Here is a 26,511-nt window from a genome sequence, read left to right as displayed (position 1 = left end):
CGTGGTGTTACTATCCTGTGTGTTACTGTGCAAAGTGTAGCTCAAAACGCGTGTGCTTTGTACATTGGTGAATCTGCCTGTGTGGTTTCTGAAGTTGCTGCCTTCATTTGAGTCACTATTTGAACAGCAGTTTTCTGACAGTCTATACTTGCCTTCTTTCATTCCTTGAGTTTGATTAGTTACTTGTACTTGCAGATATTTTTTGAAAAAAAAAAGGGGGGGAGGTTTAGCTAGAAAGCTCTCTCCCGCTTTAAAATTTCTAGTTTATGGTCTTATGTGTTGCCTTTTCTTTTCTTTTTTGGTTGGGGGATGGTGGTGGAGGTAAGGATTTGGGCTGCATCCTAGCAGTGACTCGGGGGATACTCCTGCCTCTGTGTTCAGTCACTCTCAGCAGTGCTGGGGTTCTATGCAGGGCCAGGTTTTAGACCACTGCTGGCCACATGCAGGCAAGTGCCTTAACCTCCCTGTACTACCTCTCCGACCACGGCTTTTAAAGTTTCGGTAATAATTTGAGTTGAAAACCTGAGAGGCCTTGTAAACTAATACCTGGTTGAAATATTTTTGATTCTTCAAAACGATGTATTTGCAGCCAGGCACATACTAAAAAAAAGACACAGTGAAATCAGAGCCATAAAAATAAGTATAGACATTTGAAGAGAAAATAAAGACTGCCTTTATTTGGAAAGAAGAGGAATTAGTCCAGTTGAGGCCTATACTGGTTTGAGTGGCATGTTAAAGTGAGCATGCTTGAGTCTAGAGGTTAAAAGTCTGGGTTTTAGTTTGTTTTTGAGCCACTCCCAGCAGTGCTGTGGGTCTACAACCTGGCTTATTTGGGGGTGGCTCCTGGTGTGCTCAGGGGACCATGCAGTACCCAGGATGGAACTAGGGACTCAGGCATGCACACTTTGCTCCCCAGAGCTATTTCCCAGGCCTGGAGTTGGTGTTGTAAAAAGTCCTTTTTTGCCCCACACCCAGTGGTTCTCCAGGTTTACTCTGGGCTCTGAGCTCAGAGCTCACCTCCAGACGCTGGGGTTCTACCCAGGTTATTCATATGCAAGGCAAGCACCTACCCACTGTGCCATCACTCTGGCACATTCCTGTAAACGTCTTAAACGGCTTCTTAAGCTTTTGTTTTGTATTACCCTGTAATAGTGAGCTGGGATGAAATGAGTGGACCTATAACGTCTAATGATAATTTCAGGTTTCTTATTTTCATCATTAATGTTGAGTGTATTACAGAAGAAAGACTTATTCCTTTTGATTATGAGGGGTTCTAAAAGCTAAAATTGTGGTAAATTAAATCAGTTTTATTCTGGGTAATATAAGTGATGGATCTGAAGTGCTTCCCTACTTTCGTTCTCCTGCATAAATCTTGCCCAGGGTTTGCCCACTCATTTCTCGGAGAGGTTTTCTCTCTGGGTCTTCATTTTAAAAAACAGTTCACTTAGGGATCAGGTGGGCGAGTAGCTTAGTGGCCTGAAGTGCATGCTGTGTGTACAGGAGGCTTGGTTTTTGATCTCCATCACAGTAAGGTCCTCCTGAGCACTGCCACAAAAGACCCTCAAGCATCATGCTGGGAGTGAGCCCTTGAGCCCTGGCAGGTGTGTTGTGGGCTCAAAACAAAACAAAAATAAATTTAAATGAAAAATTAGGACTAGATCAATAGTACAGCGGTTAGGGTACTTGCCTTGTTTGCATCCAACCTAGGTTCAATCCCCAGCACTACGTATGGTGGTTCTCCAAGTCAGGGGTCAGTTCTGAAGCACCATTGGGGATCCCAGACACCCCCTCTCCCCCAAATAGAATTTCATTTCCATTAAGTAAAGTAAAATTGTTAAAGTAAATTAAGTAAAATTGTAACTTGCAGGATAAATGTTTATTTTTTTATTTTATATTTTTGCTTTTTGACCACACCTGGTGGTGCTCAGGGCTTACTCCAGGCTCTGTACTTAGGAATCCCTTCTAGTAGTGCTCAGGGGCCATATGGGATGCCTGGGATTGAATCTGGGTTTGTTACTGCAAGGCAAACACCACACCTGCTATACTATCACTTAGGTCCTGCAGGGTTAATGATGTTAAATAAATTTGTATGGCTGGGGAGTGGTGAGGGGGACGAACAGTAAGCCTTGTTTTTGGTGTCCTGGATATAAGCCAATTTTTACAACTTAATTAAAGAAGGAAAATAAATGTAGTAGTACTTACTGTTTATTGTAAAATAAAAAAGTTTGACTTTTTTTTTTTTGGTGGGAGAGTTTATACCTGATGGTGCTCAGGACTTAATTAACTTCTGGCTCAGTATTCAGGGATCACTCCTGGTGTGGCTAGAGGGACTACATGGGGTGCCAGGGAACAAACCTGGGTAGCCACGTGCCAGGTCAGCTGGATCATGTACGGTGGAATCTGCTAGAGGAGTTTTTGTGATGGTGCAGCATTGCACATTTGATTTCTAGAACCCACCATGCAAAGTCTCACCTGCCAGAGCCACCCACAGTACCTGTAGTAAAGGAAACTGGCTCAGAAAAAAACAGATAAGCATGCATTACACAAATAACCTCCAACGGAAATCCATAGGCCTAAAAACTGCTCTTAAAATTTCATTTGTGAATTCAGTTATTCACAATTTCCTTTTCATTGGTGGAACAGAGGCAGGTGGTTTGTAAGGGAGGTGAGGATGCTTGTTTTGCGACTAATAGAAATTTATAACCTTCCTCTTCACATTTGGTATCTCAGACCTGCCTGATGACTTAAAAGTCTTATTACAGTACTTAGATTTTCACTTTCCTTTCTTAGCTGTTTATCTTTTGTTACTGTTTGTCTTTTCTACTAAGAAGTGACTAAAGAGATTATAAAATTAAGTTTCTCAGAACTTATAAAAGTACTTAAAGAAAAGGGAGTCAAAGTACGGAGTAGATTGAAATTTTAATATCTACTGTTGATTGATTTATTTTTTTTACCTTGTAAATTCAAACATAAGTGGGCGCATGAGTGTATGAATAGGAACAATGGAGTTTAAGTTTAGAGTTTAAAATTGAACACTTAGTATTCACCAGGAACAATTTTAAGTGATTTATAATTGTGAGGAAGTAATTTATAACTGTGAGTAATCTTTTAGTTTTTTTTCTGGATGAATGTAGAATCTTTGAAAGGTTTTCCTTTTTAAGGCTGCTCTGTGGGGCTGGAGCCATTAGGGTAGGGCGTTTGCCTTGCACGTGGCTGACCCAGCCGACCCAGTTCGATTCCTCCGCCCCTCTCGGAGAGCCCGGCAAGCTACCGAAAGTATTTCGCCCTCATGGCAAGGCCTGGCAAGCCACCCGTGAAGTATTGGATATGCCAAACACAGTAACAACGAGTCTCACAATGGAGCTGGTACTGGGCCCGCTCGAGCAAATTGATGAACAGCAGGAGGACAGTGCTACAGTGCAGTGATGCCAGGTGGTCCTGCTGGGCTGCACCATTCCTCGGCCTAGGAGCTGTTCCTGGCGTGCTCAGGAGGCAGGGGTGGCTGGGGAGCAGTCCTGGGCAGCACGCAGAGCATGGCCAGCCCTTTATTAATATCATTTCATTGCTTTTACATAAAATCATAGTCAGAATTTCTGGTAGATGAATTCCCTTGAACTTTTATTCTGGCCCAGTTTTAAAATATTGTTTCAGGATCCCTTTCCTGGGCTGAATCTTTGGTATTGTCTTCCTTCTCGATATAAGAATAGATAAAAGCAAGGAGAATGTTCCTGAAATTGTTTTTAACATGGATGTAGTGACGTGTGCACCTTTCACAAGGGCTGTTTTCTGGCGGCCAGTAGCCTCCCACCTCCCACGCCCCCGTAACTTAGTCTGTTAGGGAGGGATGGCCTTCTGTTTAGATTTTATCATGGAAAAGTTTAAGGTTACTCAAAGTCAATGTTGATAAAAGTGTGCAGTGAGTCCCTGTCTGTTCGCTAGCCAGTTTTAACAGTAATCAACCCTTGGTCAGTCTTGTTTTAGTAATGTAATGCTTCCTCTCCGGCTTCTTGCCCAGCACCACTTATATTTTGAAGCTCGTTCCAGAAGTTCACTTCTGACATTTCCATAGTAGTGTCCTGTCTCCAATTCAGTCAAAATAAACTAGTGTCTCCCCGCCAAGGGAGGGCCCTAAAGCAGTGGGAAGAGATAAAATAAAATGATACATTCTTGTTGTTTATTGGTAACACCTGGCCTGCCTTGGGGCAGGCTGCTACTCTTGGGGCTTCTAGAGCTGGGTCCAGTCAGGCCCTCCCACAGGCAAAGCATGTATTCCAGTCAGTTTAGCTTCCACAATAATTTTTTAATTTTTATATATCATTGCCTGTAAACAGTAACAATGATGGTCCTCATTCCCCTGACCCTGAAAGAGCCCCCAATATGCCATCGGCCTACACTAGCAGGTGACAAGGATGAATGAAGACGTTACTGGCGCCTGCTCGAGGAAATCGATGAACAATGGGGCGATAGTAATAGTGATATCATTGTCAGTTTTTAAAACCATTGTATAGAAATAATATAATTTGTTTTTTGTTTTTTTGTTTTTTGTTTTTTGCTTTTTGGGTCACACCCGGCAATGCATAGGGGGTTATTCCTGGCTCATGCACTTAGGAATTACTCCTGGCGGTGCTTGGGGGACCATATGGAATGCTGGGAATCGAATCCGGGTTGGCCGCGTGCAAGGCAAACGCCCTACCCGCTGTGCTATCTCTCCAGCCCTATATTTTTAAAAAATTTTTATTAGTGAAACAACATGAGGTACAGTTGTAGACTTACAAGTTTTTGTGCTTGGGTTTCAGTTATACAGTGATTGAGTACCCATCCCTTATAATTCATTGTATTAATAAACTGTTAGTATGTAATTTTTATTGTATATATAGTTTATGTAATGAAATTACTGATGACAGAATTTGTATTAAATTGGAGTTTTTAATACTATAAAAATTACACGATGATTCCTTAAATATATATCTTAAGGACAAAGGTGAAATGCAGTGATTGAGCCCGGGGTTAGCCTCTTGCAAGGCACATGCCTTACCCACAGTATCATCTGTCCTGCCCAAGGAATTTCTTTTTTAATGCCCAGATTTACTTGTTCATATTGTTCATATTTTTAAAAAACTTCTTTAGTTTTCAGGAAAATGATCAACTTTCATACTTGTATGCTTTCAAACATTTCGTTACAGAATTTTTCAGAAATATCTCTCTCTATGATACTAAGAATGACCAAGAACCCAGCTTCAGTTATTTTTTTATTTTATTTATTTATTTTTTGAGGAGCTAGGGCATTGGGTCACATTTAGTGATGTGCAAAGGTTACTTAGCTTTTGTATTAGTTATTCCTGGCAGTGCTTGGGAGACCTTACGTGGTACAAGAGATTGAAGGTGGGTTGCCAATAAGGAAGGCACCTACCACCTGTGCTCTCTCCAGCCAAATTATTACCAATAGCACAGCGGGTAGGGCGTTTGCCTTGCACGCAGCCAACATGGCCAACCCGAGTTCGATTCCTCCGCCCCTCTCGGAGAGCCCGGCAAGCTACCGAGAGTATCTCGCCCGCACGGCAGAGCCTGGCAAGCTCCCCGTGATGTATTCGATATGCCAGACACAGTAACAACAAAGTCTCCAATGGAGACGTTACTGGACCCGCTCGAGCAAATTGATGATCAACGGGAGGGCCTTTACTATTCATAACCCAAGCCATTATTCCTGCTATTCTATACCAATCCATTACTCCATTATTTCTTCATTATATTTATAAATACTTTTCTATAAATAGTTCATTTTGTGGAGTTCAGGAGGAGATAAAGGTACAATTTAAACTTGTGGACGTTTTATAGAGCTTTTGTGGACCATGTCTGGGAGTGCTAAGGGGCTTCTCCCAACTCAGTGCTCGGGATCTTGTGTGCCAGAGATTGAACCTGGGCCTCCTGCCTGCTGAGCAAGTGTCCGGCCTCCTGAGTGCTCTCTCCAACCCGGAACTTAGACTTCTGAAAGTAAAAACCAGGAGATGCCAACAGATGCTAATTTGCCAATCAAAAACTTCATGATTATTTGCTGAAACAGGTAGAAATTGCTGTATGGTTCAGATGAAGGAAATACTCCTTTGAATTTGTTCAGTGTTGACCTTATGGAGGGAGGTATTGGTATAGATGAATGGGCATTTCTATTCTTGGAAATTGGGGATAGTGATGTGTGTTGTGTGGATCTAGTAGAAAAAAATTGTTTGCAAAGGTCTGATCAACATTCAGTAATTCAGAATACAGTGACTTACCCCATGACTGGAGCCAAGGTCATGGGTTAAGTAGAATATAGGTTGAGAGGAGGCTGGCTAAAAAAGAATCTGCAATGCAGGGTTACGATGTTTGGGCACCCTTTCGACTGACTAACGGGGTTACAGGTTAACAGCCAGGAAGGCTTGCAGGCCTTTGTAGACAGCAGTTTCAGAGACTGATCTGTCAGGGACCTATCTTGGTGATTTAGACCTGAGGTGATAAAGACTTGATTTATGTTGTGGCACTAGCAATAGAAAGGGTGGATTCAAGGCAATTATGAAGGAATTAGTAACTGGGTTTAGAACTGATAAGAGAGCAGAGATACAAGTTAGATAAGAGTAGATAAAGCAACCTTGATCAGCTAAGGAGGGCTCAGGATGACTCAGTTTTGGGGATGAGGGAGGTGGGTGGGCAGGTAAGGACCATCTCCTGCTTCTCAGAGAATGTTCAAACCATGGGGGCGAATCAAGAGACACAGTGTAACTGCCTTAATCACCATATTATTTCTTTGGCCCTGAGGAAGGTTGAACATTTTTAAAAAATCTTATTCACAGGCCTTAGGAGGAAAGTTGTTAAACAAAGGGGACAGGAAGTTTTCTTTATACAGAGATTGTTCTTTTTAGTTTTGCAGTGAGCTGGAGTGGTAGCACAGTGGGTAGGGCCTTGGCCTTGCACGCAGCTGACCCGGGTTTGATTCCTCCGTCCCTCTCAAAGAGCCTGGGAAGCTACCGAGAGATCCTGCCTGCACAGCAGAGCCTGGCAAGCTCCCCATGAGTATTTGATATGCCAAAAACAGTAACAAGTCTCACAATGGAGACGTTACTGGTGCCCTATAGAGCAAATCGATGAACAACAGGAGGTCAGTGCTACAGTTTTGAAACAGTAGAATTCTTTGAATTGGGTGTTCTAGTACTCTGATTTTTAAAAAAAGACATTTTATGGTTTATTTTTGAACCATACGTGGCCGTATTCAGGATTTACTCCTGACTCTGTGCTCTGGGGTGACTCGTGGAGTGGTCAGCGGACCCTGCGGGGTGCCAGAGACAGAACTCAGGATGACTGCGCCGAGCGCCTGAAGTGCTGTGCTCTCTCCCGCCCCAGGCCTCTGATTTTGTGTGTTTTATACCTAAGTAGGTAAGAAATGATTCTAATTTCAGAGTTTTTAGTCTAAGCTAAAATTTGTTTTCTGAAGACCGTTACTTAGAATGACCAAAACTGGGATCGAAGGTAGTACAGTGGCTAGGATGCTTGCTTTGTATGCAGCGGTCCCATAAATGATCCCCAGCACCCCATATTTTCCTTGGAGTGGAGATCTAGGAGCACTGAACACGTCCATGTGTGACCTGAAATCACCAAGAAAAAACTCAGCCCCCCCAAAACAAAGTTACCCCACTATTTATCTTTTAGAAACTTGTCTGATGATGTACTTGGGTTTGTTCATACCCATTTTCCCTGTGGTTTGCCTTAACAGCATGATTATTCTTACTAAGGCATCATTTAAAAAAAAAAACAAAACCAGCAACAAAACCTGCTTCTGCAGTTTCAACACTCAGACACCAGAAGTGGATCTTCATTAGACATTAGGGTTCATTTTTATATGCTAGGTGATTGGGCATATTTTCTTCCCTTTTATTTTTGGTGCACCTAGCTGTCTTTCTCTGGAGCGGGGGCGTTGAAAGTGATGGGGAGCGGGGTGAGGGTGATAGTAACCCTGGGTGCAGTTGGGGAGTGCCTTTCTGCCTGTTTGCTTACAGAAGGTATGTTTCCAGGGAGGCCCTGAGTGATTTCCTGGAAGGGGTGGTGGTGTGCCCAATCAGTTGGGAAACTGACTAGCCTCGCTTTCCTTCCTGCCATTCCAGGGCCGTTCCCAGGGCCATTCTGATGTGGCGCAGATGTTCTGTGCCTGTAGCAGTACAGTTCCTCCTTGGCCATTCCCTTGGGCCTTGCTTAGCCATTTTGCTGTCTTCTGCAGAGAAAGGTCCAAAGTCTTAAAATCCCTTGGGGGCAGCCAGGGTCTCTTTCTAGCACCTTGCACAAAAAGTAGCCATTAAGAGCAGAAAATTGGTGATGGAGTCGCAGATGCAGAGAAGGAAGTTGCTTCCTTGGTGGCAGTTGTGCGGACAGTAGTGTGTTGGACAGGTATTTGTAGCTGCTGATTACAGATGCTTCACAGAATTAGATTTTTAAGACCCTTTGCAGCAGTTTGGTATGAAATACTGGATATCAGCTTTCTGTTTTTCAGTGCTTTTTATTTTGGGGGTTGGTGAGGGGCCCTCACCCAACTGTGCTCAGGGCTTACTCTTGGCTTTGTGCTCAGGGATCACTCCAGGCTGTGCCCATGGGACCCTAGGCATATTGGCTTCGTACATGGTACGCTGCTTACTCTGTAGTCTCTCTGGCCCTGGAAACATGTTGTTATTCCAACTTCCATTTGTATAAGGTAATAGTTAAAACTTGAGTCCTGCCATTCTCTTCAAATGCTGATTTAATTTATCAGTGTATATATGATCTCTGGAATGATTCTTTCCATTTTATTTAGAAATCAAATATAAGAATTATTTTAAGCTACAGTAAGTTGCAGTTACACTTAATGTGTATCCTTTTTTAATTCAGTTCTTAGGTAGAATTTCTTAATTAGGGAGGAGTTTCTAAAACTCGTCTCTAACTTACTTTGTTCTGCAGAGGAATTCCGTAATGAGGCTCTGGTTAATGTTTCCTGGTATATCGGCTGTTACATAAGGGACTACTTGATGCAGGATTATTTGGTGAAGTTTCTCAATTGATTCCTTCAAAAATGACATTCTGTTTGTCTTTTAGCCTTTGAATAGTAGTGCTTATTTTTTTGGTGGAAATTGCTTGGGTCTTTTTTTGTGGGGGAGTCACACCCTGTGGACTCAGGGCTTGTTCCTGATTCTGTGCTCAGGGTCACACCTAGCAAGACTCTGGGGGACTGTATGTGTGATATCAGGGATCAATCTAGGTTGGCCATGTGCAAAAAAGCAAGTGTCTCACCTGGTGTACTATCTCTGTGATTCTGAAAATTGCTTGTGTTTTTATCTTCTGGAACATTGTTAGAAGATAACAATGCCCCTGCCCCTGCCCCCCCCCCTTTTGTATAAGTGAAGTGTTGTCAGTGGGATAATTGAGAATGATCATTTTGTTTTTCAAAAAATCCTTCCTATACTCCTTCCCTCTTCATGCTTGTAGTTTTTGAAGTATCAAATAGTTTATGAGAAATTTTGTTTGCCAAAAAGGACCTTAAATTCTGGTTTAAATTTAAATTCTAATTATATATATTAGTATTGTTCTTATCACTATTATTAGGATTACTGTCATTGTCCAGTGTTCAAATTAATTTGGGTCTTAAAATACCTAATTTCTTAAGCGCTATAATAGCATTATTATAAAAATATTTTCCAGTTCAATTTTTAAAATTTTGTGCGGTGTGACTTTTTAAAAAAGTATAGCATTTAAGACCAGATAGTATAGCAGGTAGGGTGCTTGCCTGCATGTATTTGGCCTGCCTGGATTCAATCCCCTACACTCCATATGGTCCTGTGAGCACTGCGAGGAGTGAGCCCTGAGCCCTGAGCCAGGAGTAAGTTCAGAGCACTGCTTGGGTGTGACTCAAAAACGAAAGAACAACAACAGCAGAGTTTACCATTGTTTTGTCTGCAAATAAAAAAGTACATTCTTTAGTATTCAACTTAGTTTCTTGCTCTGTAAAAAATTACTCTGCAGTTGTAGCTACACTGTACTAATCACTTGCATAACAAATTATGTTACAAAAATTTAGACAAAAATTTAGAAGTGACACTGTGGTATGTGTGTGTGGGGTAACTCAAAGAACTGGAGCTCCTGCAGCTTTGCCTGTGGGAGAGTGGGGGGTAGTACCCCTAGCATAACAGTATTCCCTGACCACCAATGGACCACTGATGGATAAGGCCCCCCAAAAGCTAACAAGCAGAAGGTGCTATTGTAGTTCCCTGTTGTTCACCTCATTGTGGCCATGAGACCTGGGAGCACTCCGCAGGCCAGCACGTGTTGCATGCGGGATGGTCGTGTCCATCCTCAACACTTCCCAGACCCCGGACCACTGACTGCTTTGGCCCCAAACAACAAATCATTGTCGTAATGAAGTAGAACTTCATGGCTGGAAGCTTCACCTCCAATTGGAATTGGAGAATCACAGCGTTCGGAGATTATGTATTCACTGAGCTTGGAAGATTCAGTCATTATAAAATAGTCATTGCTTATGCTCTGTCTTTGATTTGGAAAGATAAACCTTTAGGTTTCTTATGTATGACAGATACTGGCAAAGTTGAATTAGTGAAAAAAGTCCAGTGTCAACCCAGTGGGTGCACAGTTTCTCTCTCTCTCTCTCTCTCTCTCTCTCTCTCTCCTTCCCCCCCAAGGGATTGAACCCAGGGTTCCCACAGGAAAAATAGTGCCACTGTCCAGGCCCTGGGAACATTTAAGTAACAGTGAGATTGGGAAGGCAGGTTCTCAGCATGGTCAAAGAAGGGGGCCAGAGAGAGAATTCAAGGATCTTGGTGACATACCTTGTGTGTGCAAGGTCCTAAGTTCTTCAGCACAGAAAACCTGGTACTCCCCTCCCCCCCCCCCTTTCCACGCACACATACACACAGGCGCGCGCGCACACACACACACACACACACTACTGGGTGTGGCTCCTGGTGGCTCCCAGCACCACTGGTGCGAAGCACCAGTACACTACTGGGCCTTAGCTATCTTACTTTATTTTGGTTTTGGGGACACACATGCCCAGTGCTGCTCAGGGCTCCTTCTAGCTCAGCACTCAAGACTCACTCCTGTTGGGCTTGGGTGACCTTGTGGGGTGCTGGGCATCGAACCCTGGTGGAACACATGCCCCAGCAGTGACCAAAGTGGGCTACAGGCTTTTTGACCAGGTGTTTCTGGCAGTGGTTCCCTGCCCCGCATGCCCTGCTTGGTAGACCTTCCAAAGAAGTGAAACCCAGGAATGAGGACATCCAGATTGAACACCCTCCATGGACGTGTTCTAAGTAGGTGAAGGTATTTTGTCAATGGAGAGGAGGTTGAAGGTTTACGTCTTAGCAGTGTCCTTGTCCCTGAGAGATGGGCTGCTGTCGCATAGGGTTGTGGTCTTTCTAGCTTAAAAACTCGGGCCTCAAATAAGAGGAGGAAGTAATGCCACAAAGAGAAGGCAGCCCAAGAAGATGTGGTTTGGGAGTGGAGTTGTGTGCTGGACAGAGCGGATCCATGTTTCGGACATTGGAGAGGGTAACCTGCTATTTTAGTTTTTGTAGTGAGCTTATGTGGAAATCTGGGTTAGAAAGTCAGTGAGGCTGGTTGGAATCCTGGATTCTTTTCTGTGGCTTGTTGTGGTTGTCCGCTTTGTTCTATTCTGGTAACATCTGGGTGGTTACTGGTGGTAAGCATCATCTGTAGGTTGTTTCTATCTTGAATTGTGTTTCAGAATACTGATCGTGATTCCTGAAGTGTATTTAGGTATTTAGGGCAAGAATGTCGGGATGATCTTCAGTTGTCCAGAAGTTAGAGGTGGCAGAATGCAGTAGTGCTTGTGACTTGACTCGAGTAGGGTTTCCTGCTTTGGACTTGACACAGAAGTTTTGCTGTCTCGGGAAATATTTTATTACTTGGTTTTCTTTGCTCTTTGATGTATTCCTCTTGAATTCTTCTTTGATTATGGTTTGTTGGTACAGAAGGTTAAGTTCTAAATATAACACATTGGCTTCTTTGGTAAGAGTTTTAGAATTTTGATGATTCTTTACTGATAACATGTTCTTTGACAGCTTATCTTTGCACTTTGGCTAAGAAAATATATTAAATAAGCCTTCGGAGCTGGACATAAGCTTAGTGGGCTGGAGCTTGTACTTTGCATGTAAGAATCCTGGGATTTATCCCCATGAACTGAGTAGCCCTTGAACACTACTGAGTTCTCCCCCCTTTGCCATGCCCCCTTTCCCCCAAAAGCCCAAACAGACAACAAAATATTTAGAACATTCTTTCAATTTTCAATTAGAATTTTCTCACAGGGGCTGGAGTTGTGTAGCTTAGTGCTAGAACACACTTCTCAGACATGTGTGAGACTCTGGGTTTGATCTCTGGCTCCTAGATTATTTTTAAGTGCCATGCAGGAATTTTTTTTTTTTTTTTTTTTTTTTAAGAAAAGCCTAGTGTATTTCTTCATTTTTTTATCGTTGGGCCCAACCTGGTAGTGCTTAGGGCTATCCCTGGCTCTGTGCATGGAGGTTGTTCCTGGCTCTTGTGGTCCCTGGGTAACTGCAGTATTGGGGATGAAACCAGTATTATCTGTATGCAAAGCTTCTCAATCCCTGCCTCAATCTCTCCAAAGCTAGTTTCCTTTAGCCCTCTGTATGTTTCTCGTGCATATCTGATTTTCCAACTTGATGGTGTTTCTTACAACAAGGAAATTATTGATATATTTCTAAGGCAAATGAACGAAAAGACTAGGTGGGGCTGAAGTGATAGTACAGCACGTAGGGCCTCTCCTTTGCGTGTGGCTGACCTAGGATGGTGTCCAACACCACATATGGCTCCCTGAGTCCTCTCGGGAGTGAATCCCCAGTGCAGAACCAGGAGTAAGCCCTGAACACTGTTGGGTGTTGCCCCCACCCCGCTCCTAACAAACAAACAAACCTGAAAGACTAATTAAAAAAAAACCTTATTAATTAAACATGTCAGCATTTGTATAAAGACATTCTAAGTGCTTGCATTGGTTTTATACTTAGATTTTAAAATTTTTTCAGGGCTTACTCTTGGATCTGCACTCAGGAATCATTCCTGAGTAATGCGCAGGGAACTGTGGGATGCTGGGAATCGAACCTGGGTTTACCATGTGGAAAGTGAAAGCCTGTCAGGTGTACTATCCTCGTTTTCTACTTTTAAGTGTCATCAACATTTGAGACATATTTTTCTGATGTAAGTTTTTAGAGTTTGAATTGGTAGCCCAGCAGTTACATAGATTCCTATATTTATGGGGACACATTTTATTGTTCCTCTTCCTCCCCTTTGTTGTTTGCCAGTGGTGTTCTGTTGGTGATGAGGGATCGGTCATACACATGCAGGTGCTTTAACATTCCCAGCTGTTGTTTCCACTCAGGTTGCAGATCAGGTTGTGGTGCTCACACCTTTGCCTGTAGGCTATTGAAGCACGTGTACCTCTTTAGTTGAGATACACAAGTTAGGGCTTTGGCGGTTAATGTGGTGCTCACACATGGTTTTCGTTAGGGTTCCCCTCTGGTGCCACACTCTTTTACCTGGTGTTTATGTGCCTCTGGCTTTGGGGATCACAGCCAGCATGGCTGCCAGGCTTGCTTGTCACAGCTGCCAGACTCAGGCTCAGCACACATCTCATGGATTTGTGCTAGAGGTCAGCACTTCGAAGGCAGATGCTCTAGCATTCCTTCAGGACCCAGTACATGTTGATGAGGGTTGTTGGTTTTAGAAGAATCTGTTGTAAAGTTCTTGCTGCCTATTTCCAGCATTGCAGTTTTGTAATCCAGAAAAAAGCAGTAAGTCACAATACAGAAGAAAGTAGCATGTCACAAATCAGTAGAAGAAAACTTTGTAAGATTTGAAGACATTTGCAGTACTCATGTTGTGCTGTGCCATGCAGTTTGTATTGAAATTTTTTGGTGAGTGACCCCTGGGATTTATTTGTAGTGTCACCTGCTGTGTGCTCCCAAGGGCTTACTGGATAGTAGAGGATACTAAACAGCGTTTACAGGGAGGTTTCAATTCCTAAAGGTCTTAACGTTGATTTTTTAAAAATTTTACCATGTCCAGTAGCAATGTGGTAACGAACAAATACAGAAAAGTTTCTGTAGAAATCTAGGGTATATTCATGGTCTTTTGTGTAATTGATGTTATCTTTCTTCCAGTCCGAGTGGTAAGAAGTTCAGAAGCAAACCTCAGTTGGCAAGGTACCTGGGAAACACTGTTGACCTCAGCAGTTTTGACTTCAGAACTGGAAAGATGATGCCTAGTAAATTACAGAAGAACAAACAGAGACTGCGGAATGATCCTCTCAATCAAAATAAGGTTGGCTGATTTACTTAACGGCATTTCTAGGCCTTTTAAAAAGCTCTCCAAAAAGTACCTTGCACTCTGATTTTTTCACTGTAATTTTGGTTGTGTGAATATCCCCGGGTTCTTTTTTATTTCCGCTCTGCAGAGTATTTTGATTTATATATTTTAGTAGCATCCTGGTAATTGGCAATACTAAACATAAATCATAAATCATGCACAGTTGGAAAAAGCATTTCAGCATCTTTCTAAACCAGCATATATCACACTTTGGGACCTTCAGCACTATTTATAAAAGGTGTGTGTTTGTGCATATGCAAGTGTGTGCACTCCCACATATGTTTTTATAGGATTGATCCTAGGGCCTCTTGCAGGCCAGACAGTAGTCTACTGCTACATTCCCACCCCCTAAAAGATACATCTGTTGATGTTAATTTTCTCTCTCTTTTTCTTTTTACCTTAAAAGTAGTTCCTTGTTATATAGAAAGAGGCAAAATTTTAATGTGACTGTATTCATGCCTACTAATTTTCAAGGTTAAGATTTGTGAAAGGACAGTTTTTAATTTTTTTTTTTTTGACTTTTCATGTTGCTTAGGATACTGACTTTTATGGATAATGTTTTAATCTCAGTACAATGACCTGGGGAGTTTTCCATTCACTCTTATTTTTATTGATATACTTGATAGTGCCACTGAACAGGAACTTAACAAATGGCATTCAAATTATTACAATAATTTAATTGTGGGGTTGGAGCGATAGCACAGTGGGTAGGGCATTTGCCTTGCACATGGCCGACCTGGCCAATCCAGGTTCGATTCCTCCGCCCCTCTTGGAGAGCCCAGCAAGCTACCGAGAGTATCCTGCCCGCACCGCAAAGCCTGGCAAGCTACCTGTGATGTATTCGATATGCCAAACACAGTAACAAGTATCACAATGGAGACGTTACTGGGCCCGCTTGAGCAAATCGATAAACAACTGAAGAACAGTGACAGTGACAATTTAATTGTATTAAAGCTCCCAGTATATGGGCCAGAGTGATAGTATAGTGGGTAGGGCACTTGCTTTGCATTGTTCCGTGGGTTCAGTTCCTGGGTTTGATCCCTGGCACCCATATGGTCCCCTGAGTCCCACCAGAATAAGCCCTGAGCATGTCTGGGTGTGACTCAAGATTTTAAAAAAATAAAGCTCTCAGTATTGTCAAGAAAGTTTTTTTTTTTTTCTAACCCCAAGGGCAGCTTATTTTACGTATCTATTTTTCTTCCTCTAAGTTTCAGTTATTTGTGTACATATGTGGTACTCCCATTGTTACACTGACTGTAAAGTGCTGGAGGGAACAACACCAACTTTCCTCTTTAGGAATCTGACTGAGTCAGCCTCCTTCCTTCCGGGATACCTTGTTCATTTCCGGAACCCTGAAGCTATATAGCAGAGCGGAAGGGCAAGCATGGCTTGATGTATTGACGCTGCCACATATTAACACATGCTCCATGCGATTGGCTTAACCTCTGTGGACTCAGGTTTCCCATTTGTCAAATTAAGACACTAACACATTTCCCTTGGTATTATTGTGAGAAGATAATAGGGATTCAAATGAATCTAGCCAACTATTTGACTCTGGTCCTTTCCGCATTGGACCTCCTTAAACCCTGACCTCCCTTGGTGAACGATGTTGCCTGGTAGCTAGTGTAGGAATCTTCCGACCAGAGCTCTCTCCTTCTTTTTTGTTTTTGTTTTTGTTTATGATCCCTGAGAACCACTGGGCTTCGGGCTTGAGTCTCAGTGCTCAGGTATCACTTCCAGGGGGGCTTGGCGTCTATGTGTGCTATTGTTCTGACCCCACTTCCTCTTCTTTGAATTTTTCTTGAAGAGTCTAAGGTCTCTATTCTTCTGTACCAATAAAGGTCTCAGAATTTAGCTTATCAGTTTAATTACCGTAGCTTAATTCTTTAAAAATTGCAGGACAGAATACATCGTATATTGCACTGATAATCCTGCATTAGCAGGATTCATATATTGCATTGGTAAACCTGTGTTAGGCTCCATATGTCCTTTGGCAGTTAACTTGTTTAGAAGGTCAGATTGAAAAGGAAATGCTAAATTTGTCGTTTTGTTGCTTAACCGTGTAGTTGCTTTGGGTTGATAGTCCCTACAGTGTTGAGATACAAGTGGGAGGAGTAGAAGGTGTCCCAGTTAGCCATAGTTAGGATCCTGAGTGTATACAGGCAGCAAAACTGTGTGGTTTAAGCTTAGAATATTAAGTTAATTTTAGGTCTTATATATTCAGAGAAAATGTTTAAGGAAGATTTGTTTTTTTGAAACTACTTTTTTTTTTTTTTTTTTGCTTTTTGGGTCACACCCAGCGATGCTCAGGGGTTACTCCTGGCTCATGCACTCAGGAATCACTCCTGGCGGTGCTCGGGGGACCATGTGGGATGCTGGGAATTGAAACTTGGTTGGCCATGTTGGCTGCGTGCAAGGCAAACGCCCTACCCGCTGTGCTGTCGCTCCAGCCCCTTGAAACTACCTTTTAAAAATTCTAGTCACTGTGTTGCCTATTAAAAGGGCTCAAATATATATAAGATGAAGGAAATGCTTTGAAACCATCCTATCACTTGAACTACATTGCACTGAGAATGTTATGCAGACATCCTCCCCGAGAATGATTACTCATTGAAAACCCCCAACTAATTCATCTCTTTAGTGTGTGTGCACTCTTACGCTCTAGCTGCTGGACTCTACTCATCACCCTGCATCATGGCTTGTGCTTTCGAGACTCTGCTTGCTCATGTGCTGTTTCCTCTGCTTGGAATGCGCTTCCCCCCCTCCCCTCCATTTGGCGAGCTCCTACCATCCACGGCCCGGCTCCACAGCCGCCATCTCTGAAGCATGTCCTGCATCCTCCAGGCAGACCCGGTCTCTCCTTGCCTGCGGCCTCCCTGCTGCTTTGCTATTGCATTTGTGATGCTTGTCTGCTTCGGCTAGACTGTGAGCTCCGTGAGGGCAGGGGCCATGTTTCATTTCATAGTTGCAGTCCAAGGCCTGGAACAAGGTAGGTACTTAATGTTTGCTCATCCTTGTTTTTTTATTTGATATCCACCCAATTTTGGAAGTTTACAGTGACTGTCAATGTTTATTGAATAAATATATATGCCACATCATTTTGAAAACCTTTTTTTCTGTCTGAATTTGGGGGGGTGTGTGTGGATGTATTGGTCTTATTTTTGGATCATTTTATACTAACTAGGAAATGGAATTTTAATTAAAAAATTTTTTTTTGTGTGTGAAAGCATCTTTATAAATTGAAAACCTTTTGTGACCAAATAATATTAACTATTGGAGGGATTGGCAAGGTTGATCCTCAGGAATGTTTATAATGGTGAGTCATCTGTCTGCCTCGCACAGATCATGAAGCTGAAGTTCCGTCCCAGTGCGGATCTCGCAACCGGAGGTCCCTTGACTCTGGAGAAAATACCCCTGCAGCAGACATGTTAATGGGCTTATGACTTTTATGTGTATTTAGGGAAATTGCCTGTTTGTTCATGAGTCTGTTTTGTTTTTCTCAAAACTCTCTGAGAAAACTCTTTGCCTTCATGATACCCAGGGGAGTATGTCGGGGTAGAATGTTGGAGGCGTTCTGAGAAGAGAGTCCTGGATCCCGTTCTGAGTTGAGGAAAGCCAGAGTCAGCATATCGCTCAGCTTTGTGAGCCTCGGATCATGGCCTCATGTGGATTGCATAACAACGTGGGGAATCATGAAAAGTTTGGCAACAGTTAAAGATTTCTGAATGGACAGTGAAGAAAAGATAATTCAAAATCAAATGTGTAATTTGATGAGGTGCTTCTAGCTGCACTGTATTGCATTTTTTGGATCAAAATGCTTTGCAAGTTGAAGAAATTTAGGAAACCCTGAAGAAGAAGACTGGTCTCAGTGATTGCTGTCAAGAAGGAAATCAGTGATTCATTAGTGGAAACTTGACGTTTTTTCCTATTTAATGAATTTAAAATTAGGGGACTGGGACTGTAAAAATAGTACAGTGGGTAAGGTGCTTGCTTTGTAAGCGGCCAACACGGGTTCAAGCCCCAGTACCACAATCCCTGCTGGAGTGATCCCTGAGTGCAGAGCCAAGAGTAAGCCCTGAGCATAGCTGGGTGTGGCCCTAAATTCAAAATAAATAGGGGACTGTTTTCGAGAGAGAATAAGACATAACAGGATATAGCCATTTTTTTTACAGTGGTGGGTTTTTTTTTTCTTTTTTAAACTTTTAATGGTAGGATAAAGGAAGTCAGACTGCCAAGTTGCTACAAATATGGGGTAGTGACCAAATAATCTGCAGTGATTTAGAATCAGTTACTAGCACAACATGGTAGGAACAAAACATGAAACTTAGGCTAATAGGTCAGGCATCTTGCAGCTTCTTGGGATAAAGGAGACAGCTACTTTCTTAGGGCGTTCTTAGGTGGAAATAGGGAAATTCTGTTCCTGATCTTTATGTCGGACCTGGCAGAGAATGAGAACTTGAACAATGTAAAAAAATACTTGTTTTGTTAAAAAAATTAATTAACCAACTTTGAAACAGGCTAAATTGTAGTTTGCATTTACTGATTTATCAATTGTGATTTTAATATATTCTATGTTAAAGCTTTACTTTGGGATCATATTGGGAGATCATATCTTAAGACTTGGTTAGGTTGCAGTCTTTTGAGTAAGTCCTGAGCACTGTTGCATGTGTCCCCAAAATAAAACAAAAGACCAAAAACTGAGCAGAATACTCTGTAGATCTCTTAGCCTTTGTTGTCATTTTCCCAGTCATAGAGGAAAAAATATAATATCACTCAACAACAATAAAAAAATGAGCAGAATATAGTGATTCTGAATGCAAGTAGTTTTGGGAACTTAAATAGCTTGATTTTGCTGCTTGAAACTCTTAGGCATGTTTTGAAGATACGAACATTGAACTAAATTAATGTGTTTTATCTCTTAGCATCATGGGCTTATAAATTTTTTTTTTGATAACATTTTTTGCTTTTTGGGTCACACCCGGCAATGCTCAGGGATTACTCCTGGCTCATGCACTCAGGAATTACTCCTGGCGGTGTTGGGGGGACCATATGGGATGCTGGGAATCGAACCTGGGTCGGCCTTATGCAAGACAAACGCCCTACCTGCTGTGCTATCGCTCTAGCCCCATGTTTATAATTTATTTACAAAACTTATGAAATTAAGTTCTGTAACATTCATATGACACGTATTTTACAAATTGCTCCACTCTCAGGAGCTCTTAGCCCCTCTAGGAATAGCCTGAAAACAAAATGAAAACATCTGGACCGGGGAGTTTAGTTCAGTGGTAGAGTACTTAATTGTATGTGTGAAGACATGTGTTGGATAGCTGGTACAGCAAAAGAAAAAAAAATAGTATTATGACCACACAGATTGGATGTATTTGGAAAAAGCATACTGTTCAGGGGTGGTTTTGGGCCACACCTGTGGTGCTGGGGCAAAGGGAGGGGGAGGTAAGGGGGGCCTTCCAGCAATGCTCAAGAGACCGAATGGGGGCGTTGGTAGCTTGCAGTGGAAGTGCCTTCATTCCTGGGCTCTCCACCCCCAAGTCTCTTTAAAGTGGAATCACTTGTTAAAATCTGCCACTATTCAGTTTCCATTGACTTATGGTAGAGTGCTGCTGTGATTCAAAACATAGTCTTGAATTCTATGTGAACTCTGTCCTGGGAACTCACCAAGAAATAACTGAATCTAGAACATACTTTAGTGACCTTCAGCCAAAGAAATTACGGTGGAAAGTTGGTCTGTTTGGTGAGTAGTAGTGCAATTTGAGGAATACCAGTGATCAGGAGATGAAGGTGGGAGTCATTTTGAGTATTAGAAAATTATGGTGATGTGAAGAATAGACGCAGGGAAAGGTGTAATTTGGAAGAGCAGTTTGGACTGTGTCATTCAAAACAGTAATGAAGACTTGAATTAACATTGGAGCAGGACATGTGAAAGAAATATTAAGTGCCTGGTCATAGTAGGGAGAGGGAAATTACTGAGAACAGATTTCCCTCATTCAGGATTTGGGTGGATAAAGAATAGGAGAAGAATAAATTTGGGAACTTGCTTAGGAAGTTTGAGGTACAAGAGGTTATTTTGGGGGTGGGGGTAGGAGTGAGGGGGCATACCTGGGAGTGCTCAGCGCTTACACCTGTCACTGTGCTCAGGGCTCACTCCTGGCAGGCAATATTTGGTGCCAAGGTACTGAATGTGGGTTTGCCACGTGCAAGGCAAGCTCCCTACCCTTTGTATTACCACTGTGGTCCAAGAGTTTTGATTTTTGAACTGAAAGTTTATTGTGGATCCCAGGGATTCCCTGGTTATATACCTCAGTTGTTAAAACTAGTATTGGGACCACACACGAGAGGGGCAAAGAGAAAAAAAAATGTATTTTCTTGGAGTTCAGCAGGAGAGTCCGGTGAATGTGCTATTATAAGATTTTTTTGGGTCACACCTGGTGATGCACGGGGATTACTCCTGTCTCTCAGGAATTACTCCTGGCGGTGCTCAGGGGACCATATGGGATGCTGGGAATCGAACCCGGGTCTGCCTCGTGCAAGGCAAACACCCTACCCGCTGTGCTATTGCTCCAACCCCAAAGATTTCTTTCTTAAGAAGGAAAGACTTCTATTAAATGCCATGGAGAAATGAGTATTAGAAATGTCTGGATTTACAAATTGGAAAGGTTTTGATTACTTTCATTTTTTTACTTTTTATTTTATGGTCTGGAGCGATAGCACAGTGGGTAGGGTGTTTGCCTTGCACCTGGCCGACCCAGGTTTGATTCCTCCACCCCTCTGAGAGAGCCTGGCAAGCTACCGGGAGTATCTCGCCCACATGGCAAAGCCTGGCAAGCTCCATATGATGTATTCGATATGCTGAACACAGTAACAAGTGTCACAATGGAAACATTACTGGGCCCGTTCGAGCAAATCGATGGGAGGACAGTGACAGGGACAGTGATTTTATTTTATTTTATTTTTTTTGCTTTTTGGGTCACACCTGGTGATGTACAGGGGTTACTCGTGGTTCTGCACTCAGGAATTACTCCTGGCGGTGCTCGGGGGACCATATGAGATGCTGGGAATCAAACCCAGTTTGGCCACGTGCAAGGCAAATGCCCTATCTGCTGTGCTATTACTCCAGTGCCATTAGCAGCTTTTCTAAAGATTCAGGTACACCTTGGGTCTGTGAACTTAGGTGATAAATGGGTTCTCTTGATCTTTGCCTAGGGGATGTATTTGGAAGTAGAGAAGGGGGATGAGTGATCACAGGTCATAAATCCAGTGTTTCTAGGCCTTGGAATCCTATAGAGGTTAGTAGTCTCCTTTGAGTTGGGCTACATAAGAGGTTCCGTTACTTTGAAAGATAAGGACAAAGGTTGGAAGTAGCTGCTGTAGTAGCCCTATGAGGAGGGTGACCTGCACATGGGACTGAGTGGAATCAGGCAGGTCTGATCTCTGGTTTTTTGTTTGTGGGCCACACCTGACAATTCTCAGGGCAGACTCCTGCCTCTGCACTAAGGGATCATTGCTGATGGACTCTTAGGGAACCATATGGGGTACTTGGGATTGAATCCAAGTCACTAGGGTTAGCGGTATGCAGGGCAAGTGCCCAGCTCAATGTACTGTCACTCCAGCCCCAATAGTTAGATCTGTTTTGAAAGTAGAATTGCAGGAACTGAATGTGAGTTGGGTGTGGAAGCCGACTGAACAGACCTAAATATGACCCCTTGGTTTTATGGACTGAAGACTCGGGGAAGTGATTGGCCTTCTCCTAAGTCCTTTAGGAGAGGGACTTGTACGGGGGAACAGATTCAGCTTTGAGGTGTCAGGGATCTCTCCCTGACAGGGACTGGAGAAAACGCTTTGGATGCGGTAGGAGCCCTGATGGGATCTCAACCACATCCTCCTTCCGAGGCACTGCTTGGTGAAACTGAGCACCGTTGGTTTGGTCCTAAAATGGATTAAAAAAAAAAAGAGGGAAATAATTCTGTTTTGAGTTCATGAAGTTTGAGGTGACGGTTAAACATTGATGTGTTTCTTTTGCAGTTGTAGTGTATTAAATTTTTTATTGCTGAATTGCTGTGGTTTACAGTAGTATTAATGTTTGAGATACTCAGGGCTCCTCTACCGCCCATTTGTGCGTGTCCGTCCACCACGATCCCTAGGTCCCTACTCTCTCCCTGCCTCCCTTGCTTGGCAGTCTCGGTGCTGTAGGCAGAAAGGTTTATTTTAGATGCCCAGATTTTTGTTGACAGTTGAGACCTGTTTCACTCCACTTTATTGGCTCTGAAGAGATAAAGGTTCTAACTTGACAGACTCTGGTCAGCTGCAGAATTAAGCCCTCTGTACAGAAAACAATTGGAATGACTATTTTCACAGTTCTCCTATGGATGATTACCCAGTGATGCCAGCCTCGATGACAGAGAGACAATCCCAGGTGGTCGATAACCGTAGTTGAGCGACTCTCGGCAGCTAATGGAAAGTCATTAACATCTTTTGCCATAAGCCCATTAATGACCTTATATTCAAGCTTAAGTTCTTTATCAAACCGTAGTTCTTAGAACTTGTTGCCAAGGAGGAATTGAAACCCTCCATCTCTTCTAGTACAAACAAGTTCTTTGGCATTAAAAAATATATATATATATATAATTGATATTTCCCCCATTTTCCTCTCTGTTATGCTGAGCAGGGCTCACTGGTTCCCGGGCCTGGCGCTTTTAGTTTTATTTGTGGCGGTTGCACATCAGGTTGTGGTGCTGTCACTCATCGTGCCCTTGTGGCTGTGGTGCAGCCTGTGATGGCCCCATAGTGCTGGGTAGCAGGGTGGCGATCCACATCCTGACGACGGGAGAGGTTGATCAGTTTGCAGGACTGAGACTGCGCTTTTAGGCTTGCAAGGCAGGTATGTGATCTCCGGGATCCTCTAAGTCCTTTATTAATGACTCAGAGGATAACACATGTTCATTTTTTTAGTATGATTCTCTTGATCTTAAAAAAAAATCATCCCTTCACCTAGAATATTACAGTAAGTGGATTTTCATTATAGAACAAGAGATCCCAGATAAAATTTTCTGCAACTTTTGCAAAAAGCCTGTGAAGATATCACAGTCTTGTGAATAATACTAAAAACCACTGAATTGTAACTGTTCAAATGGTGGATTTTATGGTGTGTGAATTAAATCTAAAGAAAAACAAAACAAAAAGCCCTGAAGGGTTCTAAAGCACTTTGGATGTTGGCTTTATTGTTCTATAAAGATCTGGATAATTACTGTTGTACATATTTTGGAAAAATGATAAAAGTCCTTTGTTGGGTATCATTGGGATTGATGTCAGTTCCCCGTCAGTTCCCCCCTGTATGCACCAGAGTATGACCTCCCTTCCGGGAATGCTACGTTCGGTTTCTAAATTACATTCGTATGTTTAGTATTAGGGTAAAGCTAATATTAGAGTTGCTGCTTAGAATTTATGTGCCAATGTGTGCAAAGTGTAAGCCTGTTTACTCATTACAGTCTTTTCCCCTGCCCGGGATGTTTCCTTTTTTTTTTTTTTTTTTTTTGCTTTTTGGGTCACGCCTGGCTATGCACTCAGGAGTTACTCCTGGCGGTGCTCAGGGGACCACACGGGATGCTGGGAATCGAACCCGGGTCTGCCGCCTGCAAGGCAAACGCCCTACCCACTGTGCTATCGCTCCAGCCCCGGGATGTTTCTTTTGTTGCAGAAATTTTAGTGTTTTTGATTCTGTACCCAGTATGTGGTCTTTGGCAGGTAGTTTACATAATGGACACTCAGAATTTGTTCAGAGACTGAGTAAATGAAAGTTGCAGTACCATAAGTGCCTGAGTTTAGTTTGGTTTTCGTTAAGAAATTGAGGAATAGTCATTGTTAGAACAGAGGAGGAAACTGACCTTGGGAAAAGAGAGCTTTCTCTTTTCAGATTGGGGTGTGAATTTCTCTTGGAGTTCTATGGTATATGCAAAGCCACAAAATTCAAATGATGTTTGAATGATACTTGGAAATAGCAGTTCCATTTGAGCATGCTGGGTATGTAGAGCAACACTATTTTACACTGAAAGAGATCTAGCTAATTTTTAAAATGAATTGCAGATTTTGCATGTATCTTAGAAATGGGTCCTCTAGGCTATTATTGTCAGAATATGCACAACTGTGAACTTTCAGGCAGTTTTTGTTTCGAAGCAAGGCTGAAAGAGTGGTTGTGTGTGTGTTTGTGTATGATATTATATGTGTGTGGACTTTGTATATGAGTATATATACATACATGTTATTATATATACATATACATATGTACATGGGCTGGAGCGATAGCACAGCAGGTAGGGTGTTTGCCTTGCAAGTGGCCACCCCTGGTTCAGTTCCTCTGTCTCTCTCGGAGAGCCCAGCAAGCTACCTAGAGTATTTCACCGCACAGCAAAGCCTAGCAAGCTACCTGTGATGTATTCGATATGCCAAACACAGTAACAGCAAGTCTCACAATGGAGACGTTACCGGTGTGCGCTCGAGCAAACTGATGAACAACTGAAGGACATATATATGTATATATTAGTATATACATATATTAGTATATATACATACACATATATACACACATATATGTTTATACATATACATACACATGTGTGTGTATATATGTATATGTATGTGTGTGTGTGTATGTATATATTGCTGGTGTTCAGACTATGCCATCTGATGTCTTTACAAGGTTTGGGTGTGTACAAAGGAAGTGTTCTTTTAACTTTCACGTATGCACTATCCTTTACTGGATCTAAGAATAAACCTGGACAGCAGGATGGGCCCCTTCCCACCGATTCGCTTTTTGTACTCCCCATTTGACAACAAGAAAGAGCACAATTCACACCCCTGCAAATATTATCACGATACGAATCATCTAATCTCCAATGAAGGGCCAGTTTACCGAGTCCCTTTGCTGTGTGTGGTGAGGGTGGGGGCCTTGGGCACATCCCACACACAGTACCCATGGGCCTCCTGCACAGTCTGCCCTCAGCCTGCTCGGCTCTCTGTGCCAGGGATAATGTGAAATACTGATAAAATGTATGACTTGCTGACAATAAAATTTTTCCGTGAGTCCAATTCCTTGCTTCAAAATTTAGTGCAGATGTTCATTATTGCTCACGGTGGTATCTGACATACAACTCAAAAATTGGAATCCTTGTGTAATTATAAAGTTCTTTTGACTCTTTTATAGTTTTAGGAGAGCCACACCAAGAGGTGCTCCGCTTACTCCTGGCCCTGCGCTCGGGGATCACTCCTGTAGGCGTGCGGGACCCTTGGCAGTGTCAGGGCTCTTGCCAGGGCCCGCTGCATGCAGGGTATAAGCGCCTTATGCACTGCACTGTCACTTGGCCCCTTTGTTTATATGAGTAAGGTATCTTGCTGCCAAGTCTGTAAAAAATGAAACATGGCGGGGGTCGGAGCAACAGTACCACAGGTAGGGCGTGTGCCTTGCACTCAGCCAACCGAGTTCAATTCCTGGCATCTCATATGGTCCCTCCAGAAGTAATTTTTGACTGCAGAGTCAGGAGTAACCCCTGAGCATCACCGGTGGGATCCAAAAGGGCCAAAAAATTAAAAAAACAAAAACATAGAAATAGAATGGATATTTAATTTTGTTCATTCAGCAACGAGTAAGATTTATCCAAGGCCATGAAATGATCTCTTTGAGTGGTGTGTCTTCTGGCATTACTCAGGGGGGCGGGAGATACACACCCAAATGGACTGGCTAGTTCAGTGCCTGGTCTCGGCAGGCAGTGCAGTACTTCTCTGGTCCAGCAAGCCTGCGTCCTCTGCCCCCCTTGGAGCACTCTCCCTGCCCTCAGGCAGTTACCTTTAAACACTGCGTAGGCTGGAGTGCACACAGCACGGGAAGGGAGCCTGCGTCTGTCTCCTGAGCAGAGCCCAAGACTCTAAACAGGCGAACTCCTAATAGAAGAACTGAAAGTCTAGCTTTGATAAATCCCAGCATAAAGACTAGCTCTCAAATAAAAACAGTGGACTTTATATATAACGTTGATATGAGACTGAAGGAATTTTTTTCTCTCCTAAGTACTGGTAGAAGAAATTTTTCCCTAAGTTTTGATTTTA

The 26,511-nt window shown here is 42.7% G+C and overlaps 1 protein-coding gene across 2 annotated transcripts in view; it reads left to right on the top strand.

Moving 5' to 3' along the window:
- MBD2 (methyl-CpG binding domain protein 2) overlaps positions 1 to 26,511 on the top strand; it is a 68,033-nt gene that overhangs the window by 4,457 nt on the left and 37,065 nt on the right. For both annotated transcript variants that reach the window (XM_056138018.1, XM_056138019.1), the window contains exon 2: positions 14,199 to 14,358. In XM_056138018.1, coding sequence (XP_055993993.1) covers positions 14,199 to 14,358 — 160 coding nt within the window. The remainder of the gene's footprint in view (positions 1 to 14,198; positions 14,359 to 26,511) is intronic.

The sequence above is a fragment of the Sorex fumeus genome, unplaced genomic scaffold, assembly GCF_029834395.1.
Source record: "Sorex fumeus unplaced genomic scaffold, SorFum_2.1 ptg000128l, whole genome shotgun sequence".
Taxonomy (NCBI): domain Eukaryota; kingdom Metazoa; phylum Chordata; class Mammalia; order Eulipotyphla; family Soricidae; genus Sorex; species Sorex fumeus.
This window is presented reverse-complemented; position numbering and strand designations above follow the sequence as displayed.